At 39.2% G+C, this 17,743-nt stretch overlaps 1 protein-coding gene across 2 annotated transcripts in view; it reads right to left on the reverse strand.

The window, feature by feature from the left end:
• Positions 1–17,329, reverse strand: part of PHF21B (PHD finger protein 21B) — a 166,611-nt gene extending 149,282 nt beyond the window's left edge. For both annotated transcript variants that reach the window (XM_054221797.1, XM_054221795.1), the window contains exons 1-3: positions 17,202–17,329; positions 16,531–16,563; positions 16,181–16,246 (exon numbers count right to left, since the gene is read on the reverse strand). In XM_054221797.1, the coding sequence (XP_054077772.1) occupies positions 16,181–16,246; positions 16,531–16,563; positions 17,202–17,255 (153 nt within the window). In that variant the 5' untranslated portion in view covers positions 17,256–17,329. The remainder of the gene's footprint in view (positions 1–16,180; positions 16,247–16,530; positions 16,564–17,201) is intronic.
• Between the last annotated feature and the right edge of the window lie 414 nt (positions 17,330–17,743).

The following is a 17,743-nucleotide window of genomic DNA, read 5'->3' on the forward strand; positions in this document are numbered from 1 at the left end:
TGTTCCAGAACATCATTCTTCTTGTCACTTCTTTGAGGCTAACGCAAAACCCAACCTTCACTTCTATTGTAGCTGCAGTTAGAGGACCACTGTATAACTTACCTTTACACACCACATATCTCACAAAGTTTTAAAGAAATGTTTGTTACACACCAAGCACACCACTGTACACTAATTCCTTAGCATACACAGTTCTCCATTTAATTGTGTGATGTAGTCAGGTGTTTCTATGCAGACTCATTACTGTGGAGGAGGAGTGTCACGCCATTGAAAAACATCCTGACAGCATGAAATCACGACTGTGTGTCAGGCAAGAATTGTATAAGCTCAACTGTACCTGTGGTATCTGAGGACCTGATGGGAAAAAGAGTGGTCAGTTGCATTATGGCCCAACTCTCATACTATTAGGTCAGTGTGAGAACTAACCCAACCTATGCAGTCCCCAGTCTGGTAAGAGGAAGCACCATTGGCATTTTGATCCCCTACTAGGCTGCTTACACAGCTCCTAGTAGCACTGAAGGTCTGTAGTGGTAAAGTTTTGTGTAAAAGAATGCTACTTTTTTTTAAAAAAAAGGAATATTGGAAGACTACTCATTTCTTCCCTTGTTCTATAACATCCAATATTATTTAACATTAAAGAATGGCACTAGTATGCTTTCTTCCAATTGTGTTTGCATGCTTTTCTATAGTGAGCAAAATGTTAAGAGCAAACTAAGCCAAATATGTTTATGAATCACATTGATTTTCCTGGGTGTCATGTACTAGATAATGCTACAAACATTAGGAATCTGAAAAGAAAGGGAATATTTCCTACTGAAAAAGTGAATTTGTGACATTTTCTTGAAGAAATGTAAGGAGTTCCAAAGTGTCCCTCTAATGTTATATCCAAGCAAGGTAACGAAATTGACAGTCACTAACTTCTGTTAACATAGAAAATTTGATTGCAGACTGCAACCCAAAATACTGCTATGCCATGGAAGAGACTTTCTCCTTGAGGGACTCGGTTCCCAGCCATAGTGAGGTATAGGTCTTACCTAGAATCATAGAATCATTTTGGTTGCAAGAGACCTTTAAGATCATCAAGTCCAACTGTTAACCTAGCACTGACAAGTCCGCCACTAAACCATGTCCCTCAGCACTACATCTGAAATAAAAAAATGAAAGCTTTAAGTAGGATTCCAGAATTCCATCAGACCCGAAATGTCCGAGAGCTCAGGGATGTAAAACATGTCTAGCCCTCAAAATATTGTGGGAAAAGATAACAGGAGTTGGTTCTTCATTCCCTTTCCCTCCAGCATGCAGAATACAGAGGAATACAGTTGATACACCCATGTTCACATGGAGGTCAAATGTCTTTGTCCCTCCTCTCTGTTCATGGCCTATGACATCATTATGAGAACAGAAGGGCTGTAGTGGTGCTGTGTTAATTACCACTTCCAAATCAAGAGTTCACTTCTGAAGCAGATGACCCAGTGATCTGCTCAAAGAAGATCTTTTACTTTGGTTTGCATTACAAAGTCATCTTGGAGTAGACCAAGTGGATTCCTTTTGGATTAAACTCAATGGAAGAGTACACTTCTGGAGCACACTTAATTTGTTCCATGCAGTAACAGACACTCAGTCCCCAGGACCAGACTAGGGCTAGCCTGAACTGTCAGGATGTGTACAGCGTTCTCAGCACCAACAAGTCCTCAGTACCAACTGTTATGCACTCCAGATCTCTTTCCATTGCACTGCACTACTCGCTGACATGGGCATAGCAACCATCTTCCTACAAAACCCAAGAGACTAAAGAAAATAGGATCTTACTGCAAGAAGGTATGTTGTTATGTTTCAAGCTAAAAATCCTTCAGGGTGAAGGAGCCAAGGCCATGTAGTAAAGATAGGAAGCCAGCTGGGAGCCAGTCCAACTACCAGTGACTAGCAGAAGTTCAGTTTTCACTGTGCAATTACTTCCACTACTCAGAGTGCAATATCAATACCCACATTAGAAACAGATCATCTTCGTCATGGCAAATGATAGCATCAGATGTTAACATCTCTCAGACAACGCTGATGTATTTTCATACTTGTTTAATGAAAGCTGAGGTAGATTTACCTACATAAACAAAAAGAAAGAGGGGGTCCCTCACGCATTTTGCTAGATCATCTTGGTACACAGGTAAGGTAAGAAAACCGACTCAACCATTCTGGGAGTTAAGAATAAGTTCAAATGCAATGATTTAGCTTTAAATTACCATATTGAGCAGAGACATCGTAACTCTAACTAGGGGGTTAATGAAACATTTTGACGTGGACATCTGAATATAGAAAGGCTAGTAATGATACTCCGGTAGAGAATATCAATCAGAGCTCCAGTTATAGCTGGTAATTAAAAAAAAAAGATGGAGTATTTCAGTGTTAAATAAAAATGCACAGCATTTTGACAATTACAACCACTAATGGGTTTAGTCACATTAAAACTCATCTCCCCTACATTTCCTGGGTAGACATTCAGCAAAAGCTTGTTCCATGCAAGAATGCATCAACTTCATGCAAATAAACAGAGTTAAGACTGAAAAGTTGAAAAGTGTGCATAGGAGTATCAATCCTCATCTTAACTCCTCATCTAGCATCAAACTTGCAGAACAGAATTTCTGCTTATCATCATTAGCTAATTAGTCTTAAAATGTTAGCTCCTGTTTCTTCCAGGAAAGGAGGAAATGTAGGAAGAGGAAACTGCTCAGACCTATGCCAGCTACACGTATGCATACAGTCACAACCTGCCTGCTAGCAGTTGCTCCATAGAAGCTCCTCAGCTTCCTCTTTGCGGAGAAGTGGGAAAGACAATCATCTTCCCATGTCAGACTTTTACCTATCCCTCTTGAGTTCCCATCCCAATACTGGGGCCTCCCTCTTGTGTTCACAAAGAACCCATAAACTTAAACTTTACTCCCTTTGTTCTAGATATCATCTCTTACTCCTGTTTCTCATGCTCTTTGGGTCTTTTGATGTCCGTACAGTCTGGAAACTTCTTCTGACAGGTGGAGGGGATTTTTTTTCTCCTTAAAATATGAAAGGTGCTTATGCCCAATCCTTGAGTTTGGCAGAATCTGTCCCTTGAAACATAAATCTCTGTGTCTATTTCTCCTTCTAAGCCATTTCCACGACAAAAATTTTTGGATGCTCTTAGTCTAGACAGCAGACGGTTCTCCCAGAGTAACACTGGATAGGTCTGTAAAGCAATCAAATAATTTTTGTTCAAGACTGATTAATTGCGCATTCAGCATATCAAACCAAATTCCCATCAAAGTCCAGTATTCCATTAATGCTAATTTGAAGCCCTTCTAAGTTGAAAATAGTGCAAGAACTTTCAAGGAATTGTTCCTACCTCATGGATCCTTAAGCTGGGAAGGTAAAATTCCTTCAGCAGATCATAACCCAACAGACTATAAGAGCTCTGAGCTCAGTTATGTCAAGAGTCTGCATTTTAATAAACCTCAGGTCATGTATGTGTCCAGTCTGGTGAGAACTATGCATTTTAAAAAATTTATGTATTTATATGATAGGTTGCAACAGCCCAGCTGATAAATACATAAGTATCTGATGATCAAAAGATCTTTTTCAAGCAATAGCGAATTGTTAAATAAATATGTAGTGATTTTCAGCTTGTTATTGTTTGGACTTTGTTCTGGAAGAGTATTTTTAAAGCTTTTTTTTTAAAGAAATAACTGCAAGTCACACCAAAATCTGAAGGTTTAGCCACAGTCTTTAGAGAAAGATCATCAGCAAATTAACAGTGGCTTCAGTTGAAACTAGCTTAAAGAAAGAGCAAAAATTTTAGGGATCAAGTCAAACATTTTATCAGTGGTTGGCCAATTTAGGACATTTTTTTAATAAAGGGTAGTTTGGGAATGGTGGGGGAAGTTATGTCCACCTGGCCCAGACGCTCAGGAAGTATCGACAGTCACAGCTTAACTGAACACAACAAAACCACAAAATCTTAATCTGACTGATGTCATACCTTTTCCTTCTTTTATTTTTTTTTTCAAATAGTGAAGAAAAATGGAAGACTATCAGAAATTGTAATTAGGGACAAAGCTTTTGCTCACCACTGTGTCCATCTAACACCAGTAGAATAAAAAGGTGTCACACAGTAGAAAGAGCTTCAGGAAAAACATTAGTGGATTCCAGCTTTCAGGACATTGGATCACGTAACAAAATCCATCATTACCATTTGACAGCATTCGGTTTAATAGGTGGCAATTTCAAAGAGCAACCAGGGACTGAACTGCAAAAAACAACAACAACTCAACTTTAAGAAAATAACTATATATATTATTTTCTATAAAACTATGAACATCTTTATAGGATAGCAAATCCATAATAGTGGATGGAATGGACCACCTCAGACAGCCTTAGCCAGGAAAATTCCAGCTTTCTTGCTCTAGATTTGTAACATATTTGGCAAAGACACTCGAAGATGAGTTTTGGGGAAAGCTTATTCTGCTACTGTGTATGGCTAAACTTCATCTACTATTGCCTTCAATTTATTACTCACTGTTTGCATTACCTTATGGTCTGGGAGTCCTGAAAGAGAATCTCATTAAGCCAAACACTGAATGCACACAGGACAAAGACAGACCCAGATGCAAAGAGTTTACAGTTCAGCACCTTTAGGAGAATTACTCTAATTAAGAAAACAGGAAAAAAAAAAAAAAAGAGAAAATAATCAACTATATTTTTCAACCAGGAGGCCTGAAATACAGAGCTTAAATCCAGATTTAGTCTCATAAATAAAAATGATATATCTAAAGGTGCCATAAACATGAGTTCATACTGAAGGCCTCACAAGCTCTCTGACTTAAAAAGTCATGAATGCAAACAAAATCAGACTCACAGCCAAGAATACAGACTGACACTCAAACTCTGTTCTTAAAACAAGTCTTCGGCCGTTCCTCCACCTACCTAAGGCATATATTAAAGCTAAGTGTTGGCCTAGATTTCAACCTGAGTTCCATGAGTTTTATGAATTTACAGTCGAGTCTCAACATCACTGCACAGCAGCTGCTGATGACTTCCCTCTTTAATCGTCAGTGCTAGTCCTCTGTATGTGTATGTTTGCACATACACGTAGAGGGGAGAAGGGACGAATCTCCAATGTCGAAAAAATCAGCTGAATACTGCACTCCCACACTGAGTTTGGTATACGAAAATCATGGGCTTTTCACAACCCTCAGTTATATTATTCATGCAGAATGCACTCAGCTTTCTATTGTTCCTGCTCTCATTGTTTATAAATGAGTCTTTGCTTCATCTGGGGATGGAAGTTCCTTTAAGTTTCCCTTAGTAAAAGTACTTCTGTAATGACGTGCAGTGCTAGTGCTCAGAGGGTTAAAGAAGTTTCTGGAAACGTTTATGCTTCTGGAAAAAAACAGTATTTTCTTTTTTTATTGAAGCAAAAATTAACAACTCTAGCTGGTTGATTTCTTTTGGTCAATCTGATACACAGGTTCCTAACTGCTTCCTAAATGTTTTGGAAAATAATTAAGTTCTTCATTTTGTTCTTTGTTACCGCAACATTTGCAGAGGAAATTTCTAAGTATGTTAAGACTCTTGCTTTTACACCGCACTTAAATACTGCATGCGCTACCACATTAAAGAACTAACCCTGAGACATGGTCTTCAAATGTTGTGCATAGTGTAAATACTATTTCTCATGACAGGACATGAATTGTACCAGAAACTGCTGGTCCCTTCTGTTATGGCCAATACAGCTGCAGAAAAACACATAACCCCTTTGTCTAGCAATATTGCGAATTTCATGATTTAGCTTGTTCGACAGTTCAGGCTGTCATCATTAATCCTGGTGATCGTGCAAGATTCTGATGCATTCCCCCAGCTTAGAGTTTTTTCAATCCAATTTAAGTTAATAAACAGTGAACTGAATTGCAAAAGAAAAAAATAAGTTAATCACATGGCAACTTAATCGCTTTTGGCTTCAGAGGACATGCTTCTGCTTTGGGTCTAATATCACAGTGTTTTAAAGGTAGATGGGACTGTGTCTCTTTCTCCTCTGTTTGTAGTGCACTTTCTGTATTTAAAGTTCAAAGGACTTCTTTTATGCTCCTCATAAGGCTGAGATACTGCAGATCCAAAGGGGACAACAGGCAGACTCTCAACTGAGATACTGAAAATAAAAAACTGGAGTCAAATCCATATTTTGGAGTGAAAAGAAACTTGTTTTTGAATTAAGGACTCAAGGAATGTAACAGTTTGCCAGTTAGTGAAACTACATTTACATTTAACTAATGTTAAGCAAATAAACAATTACATCTCTTTCAAAAACCATCTCCTGTCTACTTGCAAGTATCAATGGACTTTATGAAACAGATGTTTTTTGTCTTTTTAATATCAACTCTTAACATATTAGCTGTTAATGGAAGTTTAATGAAACCTTCCCTAAGAGCAGTATCTTTAAGCCAACAATCTCCATCTTCTGTGGGTTCTCCTAACACTCTGGACTGCCTTCATCCACCCTCTCCTCTTCTCACCTGCTTTTCTCCCTCTGGCCAGATTCTGATTTCTATCACACCAGTGCAAACTCTGGGTAACTCCAGTGAACTCTAGGGAAATATATTTCTGCATTTACACCTGCCTAGCCAGCAGAAAATGTAAATTGAGATGAATGGTATTTAGTTTGCTCATAAAAGGCATTTTTTCCCTTTAATTTATGAGAAAAAAATAATGAAGTCTAGATTCTATTGCTCAGACACATCTTCACTAGTATTGCATTCCTCAACAGACCCTACTGAAAAAAGCTACTCACGGACTTTTTCACTATAAACATAGAAGCAGAACTTGGTCTGCAATTAGTAATGGAGAGAACAAAAAAGTATTTCTTTCAACAAAGATAAACACTATAACCAGAAGTGACAGTACTGCGGTATTTCAATTGCTTTTAAAACAACAGTTATTTTTTTATATATTTGCAGCTTAAGTGCCAGGTTTTGTCTAAGAAGAAAGAAAAAGGATTGGAAATGTTCCTGTCACTGCTATATTCCAATTAGTTTTAGAGGAGCAAAAGACGATAGATTAAAACAATCCCATGTAACAGTGGAAAGTAAATAATCTACAAATCTGTAAACTCATCTGTGTGTGCAACAAGGACTAGCGCTGAGTGGAACACATACAAGGAAAAAAGTGCATTGAAAGAAGCTTGGGTTGTTTTTAATTTAAATCCATGCCTATTCAAAACAGTCATATCTGAATTTCTAAGAGCAAGCAAAATCACTATGCATTTACCATACTAAATGCCTTTTTCATCAACTAACAAAACAGAACAGATACAAATGAACCAATCAGGGATTTCGAGTGAGCTATCAGTGTTAGAAAAGCTACTCTGCACATTCCAGTTGAGTCACCACAGAGAAGTAGGGGGAAAAAAAAATGGAAAAAAAAAAGGGGGGAAATAAATTACTGTGTGCAACTCCATCTGCAAACTGCTTCTCCCGCACTGGTATGTAATAAAATGTGTTGCTAAGATACAAGCTGCTAAAGAAGTTCATTAAAGGACACTTTAAACAAAGCTGCCAGACTCTTTTCCCTTTAAAGACTGCTTATTTGGTTCTGTCCCTTGTGTTTATAATTAGATCCTCTATATGAGAGATTGTGCTCCATTCAAGCCCACTCAGCAAAGAATGTTAATAAAATAACGTAAATAAGGCACTGGCTTAGGTTGTATACATTTATGGGCTATGGAGCTGTTGATATAAATACATCTGGATTCCACTTGTATTTTTAAATGCAAAATAAAGCTTTTCCAAGTAGCTTCTCCCCAAGCTGGAGAGCAGAAATGTCAGGTTCTGCACCCAGCACTCTAATGTAACTTTTAGAAAATACTTTCAGGCTAAGAAAACTGGTTTCTTGCCTAAAGTTTGGAGGTTCTGAGATGCCTCCCATGTAAGCTTTTAGGTGTGAGCCTTTGTTATCTACACTGAAATAAAGGCTAAAATTATTTATGTCTTTTACCTGGCAATCTTTATCTTCTTCTATCTGTATATGAGTCCCTAGATGTGTGTTAATGATTTGCAGAATTTCCTTGATCTTAATATATTAACAACACAAATAAGTTTATTTTATCACATTTTATTGCCAGGAAAGATATGTTATCAAAGAGGTCTTTATCTGACCCTATATAAAATACTTTTAGTCTCCGTAGTAACATTTTCATGGTAGGTGTATTTTGACTTCTGTTTTGGTTGAGGGGAAAAGAATGAGCAAGACGTACTTTACATTCACTCATTGTGGTGAAATTATATCTAAGGAAATAATTCCAGCATTTATCTGTTTGGCACTTAATAACACATAAGATGCATAAATCACAGATGAGAGTTAGTATCAGTGATTGTATAGGAAATGTTACTTGTCACTTTGTAACCTGCATCTCATATTAAATTCTGTATCACAGTCCCCAGCATGTATATATTTTTAATTACATTTTCAGGCTCATTTACATGCGCATATTGGCTTTCTGCCTGAATGATATCAAAGAGAAAGACCTTATGCTCACGCCCAAGCACACGCACACACACATACACAAGCACATTTATACACAGAGACACTCGAGTCTGTACATTTCTGAGAATGGAAGCTTCTCTCATCTTTCTCATTTTTAGCAAAGCTTCAGTTAACCAATAAATCTTTAGGCAATCCTAGCTGATTCAAAGCGCTTTACAAAAATGGAAAATTACAGAAAATGCAGGTTAATCTCTGCTGCATGTCAAAAGTATCAATGATTCTCACTTGACTCTTGTTAATCAAAATGTAATATACATTTTCGCTTTCTGTAACCTTGTAAGATTTGTCGTCAATAGCTGAGTTTGCACAGAAAGGCTGTTCCGTTCCTTCTCCCTGGATAAGAGGTAAGCTACATCACAAAGTACCAACATGATCAAGTTAAATCAATGTGGAAAGGAAAACGACCTATACACTATATAGATTAAACTTCTATTTCAAAACCAATTGTATGCTTCTCTCGATTAAACGCAAGCAATCAAACTCAGGTGAACACACTGTTCTTGCCACAGCCTCAACACCCAGGCTCTTAGGACTAAATTCCAACTCTGAAAATAAGATTGCCTCTCAAAATCTCAAATTAACTTCACCCATCACACCTACAAAGTTCCCAGATACTTGCTGTTTTGATTTTACTGCAGCCTCATTTAGGGCCAGTTCTCTGGTTTACTTTCATTCAGTCAAAAGGGTCATTTTGTAGTTTAAACTCAGGCATATGTATTTAACTCCTCCATGGGTTAAAAAAAAGAAAATACGTCGTCCTATTTTTCCACTGTCTCTGTATATTAACCAGAAGGGTCTGCCTGTACATGTGCAAAAATACCCTGTGGTACATATTAGATTCCAATAGATGCTTACTATTGGCAGTTGCAGGTTGTAGCTAGAACTAAGCCGCATCAGCAATTTCATATGACACTCTGGAAATTGCTACTACATAACAATAAGTAGCTGATTCAAAAAAAAAGGGGGGGGGGGGAGGGGAGAGAAAGCATGTTTAAGGAAGTACATTTTGGCTCAAGAAGAACATTTCCAAAGAAAAGAGTAGTACCACCTTAAGTTTAAAAAAAAAGGATATACATACATTTATATACTTGCATATAAGGGAAGTGTGTTTAAGGTGATTCAACACCAAGGAATGGATAGACCAAATATGAGTCTGTTAGGTTGAAATAACTGTCTACTTTAATGGCAGAAAGACAAATTTGCATTTCAATTAGTCCAATTCTTTTTTTGTTCTTCTTTGTTCTTATCTTAAACTTGCAGCCCACTTTTATACTTCCCTTACCTCCAACTACTCTGCATGTACAAATTGCCCTCTTTGACATCATGGCCACATATACACTACTTACCATGGCCTTGTCTTATTGATTTGCAAACTTCTACCCTTTAACTCTATTGATTAGAAATTGTGTTGATGCTTCAGATTTTGTTTTGGGGGGTGGAGGGGAGAGGGCAGTATCATTTTATAATCAAGTACAAAAATACTGCATATTTTATCTTTGATCACAAAGAGAAAGGCATAGAGGGAAAAGTTAAAAGTAACTCTGTACTAACGTGCCTTTATACGCCTTCACGCTTTCAACTTGAAAATCAAATCTGGAATGAGATGAAAAGGGATTTTCTCTACTTTAACACACCAGAAATGTTTAGAGTGATGCAGTATCCCATTGGAAATATGATTTAAAATCACCATTCAGAACCCCTTCTCTGGAAAGGAGACATTTGGAGCCATATTCCCCTTTTCTTCCACAAGCAAAATGAGTCCATGGACCAGATCCTGAAACAAGATGAACTAGTATAAATATCTGACATGATACACTGTTCTGGATGAGCTGCACACATGACATGAACCAGTGGAGAATTTGTTCCATTAAACCAGAGCTCTAGACAAAGACTCCTGCAGAAGCACCACTTTTAACTGTCCAAGTGTCTCTTAAAAATTAAAACAAATTCTAACTCCAAGAGGTAGAGTTCCTATATAGAACTAAAGTTTCTTTGAAAGGGTCTCCTTACCAAAGTAACGTGTACATCTGAAAAAATACCTGATTGCTGCAAATATAAATTAGATATTTTACAATGTGTAACAGGTAGCAAGTGCTGTTAGTGTAAAACCAGAACTGAAATAAAAAGGTATTGTTGGCATAATTCCTTTTTCTGAATAGACAAAGGCATTGTAAGGAAAAAATTGCTAAATCACAGGGATAATCATCATAGCCAGCTCTTCTAATGAGGCATCATGGGATTACTGGAGTTATTATAAGAGTCATCTTATTGAAGAAATTCAAAGTTAATTGAAATCAATTGTACTGTTCTGACAGCAGGTGTTTTAAGTGGCTAAAATATCAAAGTGAACTCTTTAAAATGGTTAGAATGAATGTAACGTTCACTTTTCAACTCTTAGCCCTGCCAAGTGATACACTGAACAGAAGAGTGTACGGTCAAAGAAAAATACTGGAAAGAAATAGCATTTCACATGCCAGTCAAGCAGCTACCAAACAAAAGGTGGTTCTAACCCCCTCCAGTACACATTTTCATTACAGATGTGCAATTTCCATGAATCTTATAAGGGCAACCCAATGGAACGTAGAAAGCCACAAGTATACATATTTCCATTGTGTTTCACCTCTATGAAAATGTACTTTATTATCCTTTTCCACCAATATGAGCAGGGAATCTCAATATGGTATTACTGAAAGCACAAACAGAATGCTAGGATTGCCATTATGCAAACTATATTCCCAAGTTTCTCCTCCAAGGAGTTCAAGGTAAACTCTTCCCTAGTTTTGTCACTTTTTCTACAGATGGTAAAGCAACCAATAAATTACTAGCTGATTCTAGGGAAAAAAGGGGGGAAAAAAAAAAAAAAAGAGGAACTGAAGCTTTCTGAATTACAATCCAGAACTAATCTTTACTTTGATCCAGTAAATTCATTTGATTCTGCAGTTGTTCGGGTTTCCCAGCAAAATCAGCGAGACCTCAATGTGCAGAAGAGCTTCAAAGTCAAGCTCATATTTAGTACCTGTTGTCTTTGTGTTTAAAGACTTAATGCAGTGATTGAAAAGTGTAATGCTTCAACTGGGAGCTCATCACCCTGTCTCCCTCGACTTCAGCTAGTACTCAGTAAGGTCCTTCAAACCAAATTCTGCTGGGATGAACATACATAGACACAATTCTTGCTGCAAGAAACAGGAGTGCTGTGTGTACCTTGGGACAGAGTTTGACATTAGGTTCAACGTGATTTGGAAATGCTTTTCAGGTTCCTTTCAGGTTTTACCTCAGTTTTTACTGACGCTTATAACCCTTATTTTACTTCAACAATTTTGAAAGTACCCAACCATATGAAATACTGAGCTTTGGCAAATGTCAATAATTTCCCCTTTAACATGTGTAAACAATGCTGCCATTTCCAGGCACAGCGCAGCATGAATTTCAACAAACCAAAAAACCACTTCCTTCTTTTCCCCAAAACAAAGATACAACATCAGTAAAACCAGACATCTTGAGCTAAATAATTTCCAACAACTTGCATAAGAACTGTACTTAAATTTTAAGAAGTCTAACACTTTCCACAAACAGGCTTTGCTAGTGATCACCACAGGCAAAATACAGTCAGCGATTTAATTTCAGATATACTACCCAAAAATACAAACCAGCAATAACACACGCTGGGAGAGTCGCCTGAAACTAATGTTGATTTTCTGCATAGATAGTAAATTATGGTAAAGAAATGAGGCAGTGCACAAGTGAATGGCATATACATAATGTCTTTCAGGAAGACATATTTTTATTACTGTGCTCCAGGACAGGCTGTCTGAATTCAGAGTTCATCGCAGTTGAAAATATAGTAGCCCACACATGTTCATCGTTTCACTGTTAATTTTTAAGACCTCGCTTACCACCTAATACTTATGTCAGTAACAAGTAACTTCTGACTGGAGGTTAAAGGTTTGTTTATTCATTTATCCTGATCTATTAATTAATAGGAGACAACTTTCTAAAATTAAAAGACCTTTAATGACTCTTTTAAGGACATAAAGAAAGCAAGAAGCACATGCAGCAGAGCACCTCTGGTGTGCTTTTAAGGCCAATGCTGGCTCTTATGATAGCTCTTTTATTTACATATAAATGCTTGTTGCTTGACAATTTAGATAAAAATGTTACCACTGCTCTGCATGTGCTGTAGATTGAAGGTGTAAAACCACTGGACCAACTAATGGAGTCTTCACACATCATATCTTGTTAAAGAAGAGGTAACCCACTCTCAAACGCTATTACAATTCATCAAAACTATAGTATATGAAAGATACACTCCTAACAAAAGTACAACTTTTGTCTTTCTGAGTAGCATGCCAAATTAAGTATTGATTGAAGCTGCATCCTTTCAATAATGAAAATGACGGCTCCACAGCACTTATTTGAAAACAGTAGGAAAATGATAAAACTACATTTAATTCCATATTTCTCTAAACCACCAACATAACAGAAACATCACTGACTGGCCAGGGATCTTTAGTTAGGTTGCAACTTAAAATCCAACTGTGCATAGAAGTCTACCTTATACGTTTACCTCATCCACCAAAAGTTGAGTTTGTCATTCGGTTCTTTCTGCCTTTATTTGTAACTTTCAAGAAAAGGAAATACTGCCACAAATGCCAATGGCTACAAGGGAAAACTGATGAATAGGGGTACTGAAAAATAACACTCACTCGTGCTATATTTCTAACAGATGTGGATGATGTGATCATCCATTCATTTTACTATCTGTTTCATCATCCACATGTGCAGTTAATTGAAATGCAATTTTAGCATCTTTTGTATTCAGTGCATGCACAATCAAAGGTATACATTATTGAATTATGAATTAGTTGTGCCTAAACAAATCTTCGGGGGGGAGGGTGGGGAAGGAGGAGGGAAGGAATGTAAATACATATGTAAAAATAACCTCCCTACTTACACTGCCTACTTAAGTTTACATCACTGTTTTGGAATAGCCACAAAAGTGAGAGCTTGAAACCACTAAATAGCTCCAACATTAGCCTATCTATTGTCTCAGTAGCCTTCAGTGCATCTTCTTCATGCCCTCAAGGACTGATAGTTCATTTATAAGCCATTACCTAAAGAGCAACTACTAATTATAGCAAGTCTGCAAAGTTACACAATGGTTTTGTGACTTGGTCAAAGGCTAAGAACTCCAAACTCATTTCACTTATGACCCAAGAAAGATTTCCGTTTAGAGCTCCAGAGGTGGCAGTCTGGAGCAAGAGGACACCACATCACCAGCTAGTCTCTTATTTATAAGCTCTTGTTGCACAGGATGTTGAAATCAGTAAAATAAATCTAAATCTAGGGGCTTGCCTAGAAATGGTAGGTTTCCTGCTAGGCCAAATTTGCTGTTTACAGAATTTTAGCATTTTAAGTTTAATTACTTCATACTTTATAGATTTATTTATAAGATTATTAGAAGGGCAAGTCATAAATATACGACTGCTTACTAGTTAGTTTGGATTATACATAAATATGTTGCACAAGACTAGCAAAAACCTTTTTCACAGAGCTGAATCAGAACATTCAAACTGTATTTTCAAATGTGTCTCTCTGCCTTATCTAAATTCCAACATGACACATAATAAATAGCTTCTCATTTACTATCATCATAAAAATTTAAACAGCCTTGAAATAGTTGCTACAATACAGGGGAAAATGATCAAATGTATGTTCTAAATACCCACTTAGAACAGTAAAACTATTTCCATATTGAAGAAAGAACACATAAAGATGCATTGTTGCAGTAAAGGCTGTTACCTTGTTTTAAAAAAATCTTCTACTCAGTATAGTAGTATTAGAGTCAACAACTTGCTGTTTTACACTGCAAAAAAGGACTAACAGCCCTTAGCTATCATGTAGTGTCAGATTTGCTTTAAAAAAGAAAGTATCTGATTTGATTCTATACAGTGATTAAACATCTTTGTGCTCTGCTGAGTAGGGTATTCTATCCCCTCCCCCCTCCAAAAATGGCATCAAAGCAATCAAAATGGTAATGTTCAGCATGAATGGGGCCCCATCCCCCACCTTCAAACTCTGCAGACTTTTCTCCATGTTAGAAGAAACCAACACCCCTTCCTCACAAAATGGAAGCTTCCACTACCAAATTGAGAGTGCTGACAAATTCTGATTACAATAAACTGGGAGGAAAAGGGTAGCAGATAATCACCATCACCTTATGGGCACAGATTATATATGCACGGATCACTCTTCAACTTTAACCGCAACTCCAGGAAAACAAAACAAAAACAAAAAAAAAAAAAAGGGGAAAAAAAGGGGTGGAATCGCACACGTGCCCCCTCTCCCCCGGAGGTCCCTCGCCGGCAGGGAGGGAGGGAGGGAGGGGGCGGCAGTGGGGCTGGCCGCCCGGCGCCCCGCGGGCGCTGTCCCCGGCTATGGTGCTGAAAGGGCTGCTGCATTCCGGAGGAACCGCGCTCGCTCCCGCCGGCGGCGGAGCCGGCAACCGAAGGACGGGGAGGGGAGCTCAGCACCGCCGCGCCGGCCCCCCGGGGAGGTGGCGATGGTGGTGGGGGGTGAGAGGGAAAGTTCACCCCTGGGGAGGGTGGCTTTGTCAACTGCCCTTCCTGCGCTGGAAGTCCTGAAAGTGGGGACAGGGGCCCGGGGGGAAAGAGGTGGGGTGCGGATAGTTGGGTGAGTGTGAATGCGAGTGTGCGGGAGTGAGTGTGCACTCGGCGGCCGCTGTCCGCGGTGCTGAAAGGCCGCCGCCCCCCTCCGCGCCCGGCAACTTTCCTCCCAGGGGGGGTTGGGGTGGGGGGAGCGGGTCGCGGGCGGAGCAGCGGGACCGGGGGTCACTCGGCACAAAAAGAGAGATGAGAAAGTTTGGGGAGGGCAGGGGGAAGGAGGGGGGGGGGGGAGGGGGGGAGGGAGGGAGGGAGGGAGGAAGGTTTCTGGTTTGTTTTGTTCCCCTCCTCCGGTTTGGGGTTTGGGGTTTTTTTTCTCTTTTTTCCTCCGGCAGCTGAAACAGGTTAATCTGTTTTTATTCGTATTTTTGGAAGGGGAGAAAAAGTGAAAGTGCCTAAGAGAACTCGAATCAAAAGCTAACACGTCAGATCAGACCAAGGGAAGAGAAAGGCAAGTGGGGAGGGAAAAAAAAAAAAAAAAAGAAGAAGAAGAAAAGAAATAAAATAAAGTGATCAATAAAAATCAGTTTTGTAATCAAAGCCCAGAAATGGCTCCGAACTGGGCTCCAGCCTCCTCCCTCCCAACTCTTGCTCTGCACATTACACGGAAGTGCACAAAGTAGCCCAAGACCGGAGAATTTTCCATATTCCTAAAACATGTCGACCAACTCAAAATGGACGCCTCATTTTTTTTTACGTTTTAACTACTGCTTATCTTTTTACTACTAGTACTAAAATCATTCTTTCCCCCAGCAAGACATCCGAGAATCCGACCTCATTTTGAAAACATGCATTTTCTTACTTTACGCTTAGGAAAATGGATGTTATATTCTCTGCTGTCGGTATTTTTCAGCTAACGCAGACACTTTTCGGATGTTTAGAAAGTGCATTGTAAAAACAAGAAGAAAAACCAAACACAACTGAATCGATCTGTTCCTTACTTGTTTCTCATTAAGAGCTGCTATTCTTGATTGCCTTTCATGGATTTGTTTCTTAAGATCCCCGTTCTGCAAAAACGGCAATAAGATGCATATTAAAGGCAAAGTGTAAACTAAACCCTGTAATGAATAAAACTTGCGATCTAGAAATTGTTCAAAGGCAAAACCGTTCCACCAAAGCCGAACGAAAGCATGCACACACAAAACACCCTCCTTAGTAAGAAAGCTCAGTGCAGACTACAAAATGAGATCTCTTACTGATAAAGTTTCTCATCCTGCTGTCCCAGCACAACTGCGCTTATTACAGCAGGGATAAAATACTGAAGAAGAGAAAAAAAAGGATCTGCATTTACCTGTGGATCTTGCTTCATCTGTGCAACTAGTTTCTATAAAAAAAAAAAAATCACCCCCAAAAAAGGAGGAATTAGAAACTGTTTCAAGTTTAATGGATTTTTTTAAATGTATGTATGTGTGTGGACGGGGGAGGGAGGGGGGTAAGGAACAAAGAGGCAAGTAAACACTGCGAGTCAGTTTCAAGCAAAGCTCATAAATATTCAAGTCTCGTCCTAATCTCTCCAACACACACACACACACTCGCGCACACACACACACGCACTCACACTCACGCGCACACACACTCACACGAGCACCGACCGCAACGTTAACTCTGCATCTCCACAACCCACACACACACACACACACAAAAAAAACTCAGCCAAACAAGCCGCAAAACTACTTTGGCGAAGTGCTCACCATTGCCGCGGGGGGCCCGGGGGGGGCCCCCGCCGCGGCCCCGCTCCCCCCCCCACCCCCCCGCGTCACCCCGGCCCCGGCCGCGGCCCCGGCCCCGCTCTGCCTCCCCCCCCCCCTCCCCGCCCCTGATCGATAGACCCTGCGACAAGAAGCAAAGGCTACTTGGTAAGCATGCAACACTGGCTCCCTTCCGATCCTCCTCTCCCTCTAAAAAGCACCGGGGATAGAAGAGCATTTTTTATTTGCTTATTATTTTATTTTTTTTTTTTACCTGATGACATTGGATTTCCACTTTTAACGCCTCTTGCAAGCTGTGTAGCTCCATCCCTGCAACTTGCCAGGCACTTTCCTGCCACTTTCAGATCCGAATGAAGTTTTTTTTGTTTGTTTGTTTGGTTTGGTTTTTTGGTTTGGTTTTGTTTGGCTTGCTTTTTTTTTTTTTTGCTCCCTTTCCTTTCTCTCTTTTTTTTTTTTGGCCTTTTTTTTTTTTTCTTTCTTGCTTTTTGCAACCGACCCGCCAGCCAGCCAGGCAGCCAACCCTCCCTCCACGGCAAAAAAAAAAAAAAATAAAAAAAGAATTTAAAAAAAAAAGGAGGAAAGAAAGACCAGGAAAAATTAAAAAAAAAAAAAGGAAAAAGGAATGGCAGTAACAACAATAATAATATTAAAAAAAAAGCGACAACAACAATCGAAAGAAACAACTACTCAGTCTGCAAAGCAAGTTCTTTGCCTCTTTGCTGGGGACACAGACTCATCACTCACTTTCCGCCAAAGTAGGGGGGGCCCCTCCCCCCGCGCCCCCGCCCGCACGCC

The sequence above is a fragment of the Rissa tridactyla genome, chromosome 1 (genome assembly GCF_028500815.1).
Source record: "Rissa tridactyla isolate bRisTri1 chromosome 1, bRisTri1.patW.cur.20221130, whole genome shotgun sequence".
Taxonomy (NCBI): Eukaryota; Metazoa; Chordata; class Aves; order Charadriiformes; family Laridae; genus Rissa; species Rissa tridactyla.